The 8,800-nt window shown below is 29.1% G+C and overlaps 1 protein-coding gene across 1 annotated transcript; it reads right to left on the bottom strand.

Annotated features, from left to right (window-relative positions):
- Positions 1-3,753: 3,753 nt before the first annotated feature.
- On the bottom strand, positions 3,754-7,996 carry Tsp_09538 (potassium voltage-gated channel protein Shaw). The gene is made up of 4 exons (XM_003371258.1): positions 7,798-7,996; positions 6,047-6,164; positions 5,452-5,635; positions 3,754-4,629 (listed from the first exon to the last, which is right to left on the bottom strand). Exons 1-4 carry the CDS (start codon positions 7,994-7,996, stop codon positions 3,754-3,756), a joined length of 1,377 nt encoding a protein of 458 aa, XP_003371306.1.
- Positions 7,997-8,800: the final 804 nt, after the last annotated feature.

The following is an 8,800-nucleotide window of genomic DNA, read 5'->3' as shown; positions in this document are numbered from 1 at the left end:
ATGATCTATTTGGAAAAAATATTTAAATTGTTTTCGCAATGTCACATTTTCAAGTATGCAGATAATTACTTATGTTTCTTTGTGTAAAACTAAGGCTAAAATATAATATATACAACTGATAAATATTCTTTTACTGTGCGGTCGGTGAACTGAATATTTAAATGTGTAAGATTTCAGCAAATAATCATGTACAATATTCATCATTATATGATAAAATGAACACTGCTTCCAAATAAAGAGAAAATAGTTAATACATAATGCACAGTATATATTAAATATGATATGATATGATATGATATAATTAAAATAGGTCATTTAATTGAACTAAATTTGAAAGCTTAAAAAATATGTTAAAAAATTCATACTATTGATGATATTTTTGGTAAAGCAAAAGCCAAAAAATGTGCGATAAATGTCATCAGACTCTTTTGAACATCAAATCATTATTCCTGCCAAGAAGTCGAAACGTCAAACATCTGTGCGTTGTTAATTAAAGGGTAACATTTAGCATATTTAACAAAGTAGAGTTTTATGTCTTGATAAATGTCTGTGGCGTAGATGTGATTTGTTGACTTTTCTGTAGCAGTACATGGAGTTATTTACATATTTCAGCGTAGAATGATTATTATATTGAGAAGATATTATCTAAATTTCTTTTTCGAATCATGCATTTTATCAATATGAAGATGAGTTAATGCAATTTGAACATAAACAATGCATCATGTTTGCATTAACGATTTACACTCAGCTTATGGTTTGCGTAAATGAATCAAATTAAATGAATAGATAGATAACTCTGGTTTATTTGTTTTTAACAGCTCAGGTTGCGTTGAAGACAAAAAGAGAGCAAAGAAATTGAACGACTAAAGAAAAATAAAGCATAAATAATGCAAGTTTCAATTTCCTTATCTTCTTTAAATTTAAATGTCGGCTTCTTCAAGCCCACTCACTTAACCCAGTGGAAATTAACAATTTTCCCCCAAGAGTTGAAAATGATCAATTGCTTTGCTTGGCTCTAATTAAGGACCAGTGTTATTCTCATTGGCCAGCCGTCTGTTGTTTGCTTGCTGTCTGTTCTATTAGCTTAGCTATCACTGTTATGTATATGATTCTTATTGTAAATATTGTTGTAAATAACATTTGGAAAAGGCAATTTTTTACAAAACAGTAAAACTAAAAGAAAACAATTTTCACCGTATCATCCTATTTTAGAATGATTAATTGAACAGTTGCGACGGTTTATTATCAGTAGTAATTAGTATTATCGAACCTGTGTTATGCTTTTTTTCACTTATTTTAATTTTGTAAAAATGACTGCACTCAAAAATTGTAAATTGGTATTTATTTACAGAACAACAATGGAGTGCAGTTATTTGTTCTCTTTGGCTTTGTTAAAATTGGACAAAATGGAATCAATAATTAATAAATACGGTTTGTTGTAGTCATCAGTTGTAGATTGTCAATATAAATATAAAAGCTTATCTTCTATGATTGTCATCGAGTCAGAAAACTTCCTGTGGCTAACAGAACTGATACATCAGGTTGAACAATTTCAGCAATAGCTAACAAATAAACATGCAAATAAGCATGTTCAATATGTATACTGGAGAAATATTTTGCAAAGGTATTTTACAAAATTGTTGCATCAAATGGAACTAATTTAGCAGTTTTTCACATTTTGAAAATAGGAAAGTGACATGTCATCAGTTTTAAAACTGTCGTCGTAAATCTGCATGTCATGAATAAAAATGAAACAGCATGTGCTTTGAAACTTTGATTTTAAAATGCTGATAATAATATTCTTATTTTATTGATATGTCATTGAAAACGAACAGTACTGTTACAAAAATATCCTATGAGCGACATTGAAATATTTTTCTTTATTTCTATCAAATAGAGCAAAGAGAAAGATAATCATCGTTTAAGACTGTTTTAAATGTTCTAATAATAAAAATAAAATATGCATAATATATAGCAGGAAAAAATCAATTTACAAAACAACCATAATTTAGCATGATTTTTTTTATCAACTGATTATAATTTAAAATAATAATAGGAAATTTATGAAATGAATTTTTTAATATAAACTTTTTTACATTTATTATAATTATTTAATAATTATCCATAACAGTAGAAACATCAGTGTTGCTCAGTATGAGAAGCTTCGAAATGAAGTTTCGACGTCCATTCATCGTGTTAACCAGTTTCCTTGACCAACAGTAGAACAAAAAGTACTGAAAAACATATATTGATATTATTGTAATTTTACAATTCATCAACCATTAGACTAGCAGCAATTGAAGCAGTTTAAAATAGTTCACATTTTGCGTAGTAATAGGAAGAAGCTGAAATTTGAAACAGGAAATTTTATTCAAAAACTTCATCAACAATTAGCATGAATTATGTATATAATTAAGCAGAATCAGATTTTACAGAATAACACTAAGCAGATGTGATTGTATTTTTTACAAAACACCAGTTGAATATGAACTATTGAATGCGAAACTGTCCAAATCAAACAATTAAATGCATGCAATTTAAAAAATTTAAAAACTTATTACAAATTAGCTTTCAGTTTGAAACATGAATAAAAAATTCTGTTTCACTTGATATGAAAATAAATGTTAAAATGTAAAATCTCATCATTCAATTTACAAATAATAAATAAAAGTGCATTTGTAAATTTACATACGAAATGTTAATGCAAATTTTTTCTTTTTTTAAGTACAATAACACAAAAACAAGAATGCAGAGATAGATAGATACGTTTGTGCAACAGTGATGTCAGTAATCAAAAATTCTGGACTGATTGAATCAACAACCATTTTTTCCGCATTATCAATTCCATAACATAACAGCATAACATGAGACAGGGAAATGAATCACTTTCATAATCACTCATAATTTTATTTTATATAAACAGTCAGCAAAACTTTTACCAAACAGATTTTTTGAATTCTGCATTTAACCGTTTAACTGTTTGAACGTTGTTAGCGTTGATAAATAAATACATTGGTCTGAAAAAATTTTTCCATCTTTATTACACATTTACAATGTTTATATGTTTATACTGTTTATTACAGTCATTTGTTAATTTCTTTAGTTTTAGATTGTTTTTTTTTATTTTGAAATTCCTTTGTTATAATACATGATTGCTTACGTAGGAAGTAAAAGTATGTTCACTGTTTTGTGGCCAACGATCAAATGATTTTCAGTTTTGTTGAAAATTAAATTTAAAAATTACTTGAAGAAGCTGTCTTTAAGATGAGCTGCTGCAAGATGCACAATTGCACCGAATGACAAATTAGCATATTAATATTTTATTGTAAATAAAACAATTGGAAACTAAGCATGTGGTCTATTCCTTTTGATTGTCCTGGGGGCTTTAACGCTTTAACGTGTACGAGGTTTGCATAAAGTGAGTAATTCATCACATTGCTATTTTAATAGCCTAGTTTATAAGGTAAATTTAGAAATAGTGCATATGTTGCAGGCTAAGTCCGCACATAGGCTGTGTGCACACATACGTAATTAAAAGAATTCTTTTGCACAATTTCAATAACATTCAAGTTTCGAAAATGGCTTTCACTAAACGTAATAGTATCCAGTAAGCTGAATGAGCAAAGTAACAAATAAATTCAGACTTTAAGATCAGACACAATTTCGTTTGCTTTCTATGTTTAAAAAAATGAATCTCAGCTATCTAATCAAAGAAATCCATTATAAACTATTAAATGTAAAATCAACAAACATTTAATCATTGTGAGGAACTGCTTTTGGTGGACGATGTTTAAACATCATTTTGGTTTCTTCTGGTGGTAAAACACGACGGCGTTTTTTAGGCAGCTTTGCACGTGCTTGTGCATGAGAATAAAACATTTCAAAATTGCTAACAATTACTGGCATAGGCAAGGCAAGTGTAAGTACTCCAGTTAAAGCGCAGAGACAACCAATGATCATGCCGACGCTAGTTTTGGGTACCATATCACCATAGCCAATTGTGCACATTGTGACAATTGCCCACCAAAGTCCGAGTGGTATACTGTCGAAATCGTTGTCAGGATTGCTTTCCATTCGTTCAGCGTAAAAAATTAGTGACCCGTAAAGAACAATGCCAAGGACAACCACAAAAACCAATAAAATTAGCTCATGTGCACTTGCTTTAAACGTCTGCATCAGAATTTTTAACCCTGACGAATGCTTAGCTAACCGAAACAGCCGCATAATTCGAATAATTCCAAAAAACTGCACTGTGTCATAATTTTCCCCATGACTGCTAAGAAAACGCACTGCCATCTCGACAAAAAAGCTAACAGTTGCAACAAAGTCAATGAGATTTAAAGCATCTTTGAAAAAGTTCAGTTTGCTTGGGCAAAACAAAAAGCGCACGCTGATTTCAAAAGCAAACCAGATGTTGCACACTAAGTCGACGAAAAGCAAAACATCATCAGTAGTAGTGCGTACTTGATCTAACCCTACATAGTTTTGCTGAAGCCAGATAGTAGAATTCCATGGAGTCATATAACGGGTCGTATTTTCCAAGTTTGGTATTAGAAATGAGGGCTGTGCTTTCAAGCAAAATACCAATGTTGATAAGCAGATGAAAAATATAGCCACCAGAGAAATTACCTGAAACATGTAGCTTTAAATTAAAAAATGGCATGTTTTTGCACACGCACTTACATTTGTATTTACAAAATAAGTGTTATACAGAGAAAATATTTTATAAATTTGCCATGAAATATATAAAATTAATCAGGCGATTGTAGATTTTTTTTATTATCCTTATGGTCATTCAAATAGAACAATTAAATAGTAATTTCCACTTTAAGACAAATACTTTACTATTGTTATAGCGTAAAACATGATTCCATTTTAAGATTGCAATAGTTTATCTAAAAGCCCCCTATTGTAAAATCAAAAAGGCTAAATATTGAGTTAGTTAAAAAAATTAAATAGCATTTTCAAAATCTATGAACAAGTAATAAATCTATTAAAGACATTTATTTCCTTACGAAATTTCTTGAAAATACATTGAGTTTGGGCATACAGTCATTTGGGTGCTTGAGCACTTGAGCAAAATATCTGACTAAATTTCTGGTTGCATATTTATTGCAATGCTTTATTTGATTGCTGTATTCATTTTAACCAGACATGCTTTTGCAGTGCGGTTCATTTCAATCTATTTTAATAAAACATAACGTTTTCTCTTGTTTAATATTCCAATCTAAATCCATTTAAAATCCGAAAAGAAAACAAATTATTTATAACAAATAAGGCTTAGATGCTTTTCATCAAAGTCAAAAACAGTTTCTTTTGGTCTTGCATTCTAAAAAATTGATTAAGGACTTAAATGAGAAATTTCAACAACTGATCAATAAATAGAGTAAAAAGTTATCTGAATTTGGTAAAAAATTAATCAAAATTGCTCCCTGCATAGTGTCTACTTACTCGAGCTGCAGACGAAGACCATGGTTGGTCAAATAATGACCATATTTTTGGTTTTAAATGTTGCCACCAGTTGAGATTATCAGCAAGATAATCATCTTCCCATCCAAACATTACTGCAAGCTCTTCGTCGGTGTACGTTCTATTTTCTAACTGCTCAATGACAGCTAGCGTTTCTTGAGTATTTCTCAAATAGAAATATTTCATTATTGCAGAAAAAAGTATTTCGAGTGAAAAGCAATAATAAATTGAAGCAAATATTAAAATCTTTCATATCACTTAAAAAGTTATATTTTAAGCGCAGATCAGCATTATTTACCTTCAATTTAGTTGTTGATAAAACATAAAGTGTTCACATTTCATACAGAATTTTACATAAAACTGAAAGTACAGTAGTTCAATTGAAAATTTAATATAATTTATCTGTTTCATATTATTATAGGTGATGAAAATTATAATTTTTAAATTAAACAAAACTGCATATAAATAAACAAATAAATAAATAAAATTAACTTAGTATTCTATCAATTAATGAAGACAGTTTTTAATAACTCCTTTTAAAATTATCTAATGATTTAAGGAATTCGAAAGAACCTACCTGTGCTGAGTGTAAGTCATCCAGCAACATGGTTCAACTTGATTTGAATCTAAACCCCAAAATTCAAGCTCTTCTTCAAAAAGGGGCCCACAAACATTTGTTGGATAATGAAGTTTTCCTGGAACAAAATGTTAGCATACGACAGTACAAGCTTGACTTGAACTGATTATTCTATAGTATTTATTTTGTTTTATGTTGCAATTGATAAAAAGTTTAGAAAACGTTAGCCATAAATAAGCCGGTTATTCTAAATATTGAATGATGTAAAGTAATCAATATTGTTTAACTTAATTATTATGGAGAAAATGCAAATTTATGTTGAAATGCAAAATATTCTAAAATCAATTGAAGCTTAATCAATGACTGCATAAAACATGATGCTGTAACAGGAAGTCCGTCCTATATATTAATACGGCTGAAAGAGCATAAACGCTAGCACTTATTCTATTCTTCACTTGAATATTTTATTTTATTCATTTTGCAATGCTGCTCTATTGCGTGAATTAGAAGAAGCGGATTTTCAAACAACTTGCATAAAATAGCTCACAGTTAATTTATTTTAACAAATGATGTTGCGTTGAAAAATTATTCAATATGCAACTTGGAGTTACTTGTCTTTGATATATAGATATTACTAACTAGCTATACAGACGTGTATCCTTGCAAACTTCACTGAGCATAATTGGTCAGCTTTTGCATATTTAATGCATGAAAATGATGGTCATAAGTACAATGAAGCGGAAATAAGTACAGCAGTTTCTGAATGACTGTGAGGAATGAAGAAATGCAGCTATTTTTACGTGATACTCCTGCTAACAAATCGCATATTAAGCAAATTTGAAAAGCAATAACTTTCATGTAAATATTAGTGGCATTGAAAAATTAAATTTGAGCTGAAACTGAAATACAAAATTTTTCAAAAATTGAATGCTATTCATGGTACCTTTTAAAATCTTTTCATGAATTTTATACATAATGGTTATTTGAATTTATTGTTATTACGCTATTTATTTATTATTAAACTTTTAGCGTTGTATTTGGAATTTTGTTTCTGTTTTTGAAATTTTAAAGGAGCAGTTTTTGAGCCAACTACTGTCACCATTGCGTAATAATAAATAAAAGCATCAAAACTGTTTTCACTTGGTAGGTTATTGAATACTTTGTAATTTATAGCATTTTGGTAAGCTTTTATGATATTTTGCAATAATCTGCATTTGCATGATGCCAACGCCTTTTTGCTTTTTTTATTATGACAGCTCTTTAGTTCTCTGAATAAGATAATAATTTCTGGTATAAAATGAAAAATAGTATTACTTAGAGTAACATTTCGTATTCTATTCAAATTTTACGATAAAAGTAATGTAAAATGATTTCAGTTAGCTTTAACATGTTAATTTCCTAATAGACACACACACACACACACACACACACACACATTAATGTATTACAGCTGTAAAATGTTTGATATTAAAATGTGAAGCATGACAAAAGCCATAATAATAATTGCCGAATAAATTTTAGAAATTAAAAATTTTGAGGCTTCCTACAATTTTTGCTTTGATATTTGTAACTTTGTGGTGACAAAACCCGGAAAATACCCTCATCATGAAAAAAAATGTTCACAAACATTCTTTAAAATGAATGTTGCAATTAATTTTTTGAGTAATTTGACATTGAAATAAATATTTTTAAAATTGTAGAAACTTGTAATTGCTTAAAAAAACAGCATTTTAACTTTGGTGTGCTCATACCTGTTCTATAGTAGTTCAATATTTGAGCAAATACATCTGGATGGCGATCAAAAAAATACTCTTTGAGCACTGGATCGTAGTTGGCTAAATTTTCAGTAAGCTTTGAAAGTCTTGTAGCGGGAATTTTCTTTAAAACATGCTTATGAGTTTCATGCCGCACACCGCCGACATTGAGAATAACGCGGTTATCTGCGTCCATTTCGACTGAATGTATCTACAAAGGTATCCAGTTGTAATTGTATAATTTGGAACAATAAAATCTAATAAAGCTATAAAACCCACTAGCTACCGTGTTTTATATGAATATATATTATAATACCCATTCAAAATGTGTGCTTATATTTATTTGGGTTCATATTAATATATATTTTCTAATCTATTAGTGCATTATATGTAGTTAGTGAGCTATGATAGTGATAAAAAAAGTTTATTTATCTTAAACAGCTCATAATGGAAACGATAATTCATTATTCTATTTAAAGTCAAATAGTATACCTAAAATTAAATTCACAGCCTATAATTTCCAAGATAAGAAAATCAATGCTGTTACAACTTATTGGCTGTTCGCAGTTTAGCTGAAGCAGCCAATCGCACCAGTACCATTGGTTAGCAGTGTGATAAGACAGAGTTGATGTAAGCAGCTTTATTATTTATACAAAAAATTTTTACTTACATATGTTGAAAATGTTGCTCTAAAATCAAAACTAATATATAATAGTAATGCAGTTTTTGTTCTGATATTTGTCCGGTATAATTTGTAAGTTGTGACACTGGAATTTGAAACTATTTTTTTCCATTCTTCTTTGCGTCATTTTTATGAATCTATGTGTATATGGAATTTTGAATTTTTGATACACCTGATGGTAGTTTAAAATTTGAAATCGATTTAAACATATGATAACAATTTATGGAAAGTTTTGTCGACCAAGAGTAAAACTTATTAGGAACATTGTCATTGAATGGTAAATTATGAATCATTGACTGTTGAATAAGAATACTCAAA

The sequence above is a fragment of the Trichinella spiralis genome (genome assembly GCF_000181795.1).
Source record: "Trichinella spiralis strain ISS 195 chromosome Unknown Scfld9, whole genome shotgun sequence".
NCBI classification, from domain to species: Eukaryota; Metazoa; Nematoda; class Enoplea; order Trichinellida; family Trichinellidae; genus Trichinella; species Trichinella spiralis.
This window is presented reverse-complemented; position numbering and strand designations above follow the sequence as displayed.

Coding starts and splice junctions, on each gene's coding strand:
- Tsp_09538 (XM_003371258.1), bottom strand. CDS start 7,996: ATGGACGCAGATAACCGCGTTATTCTCAATGTCGGCGGTGTGCGGCAT. Junction 6,165..7,797: donor ATTGAACTACTATAGAACAG/GTATGAGCACAC, acceptor ATTTTGTTCCAG/GAAAACTTCATTATCCAACA. Junction 4,630..5,451: donor GGTCTTCGTCTGCAGCTCGA/GTAAGTAGACAC, acceptor TACATGTTTCAG/GTAATTTCTCTGGTGGCTAT.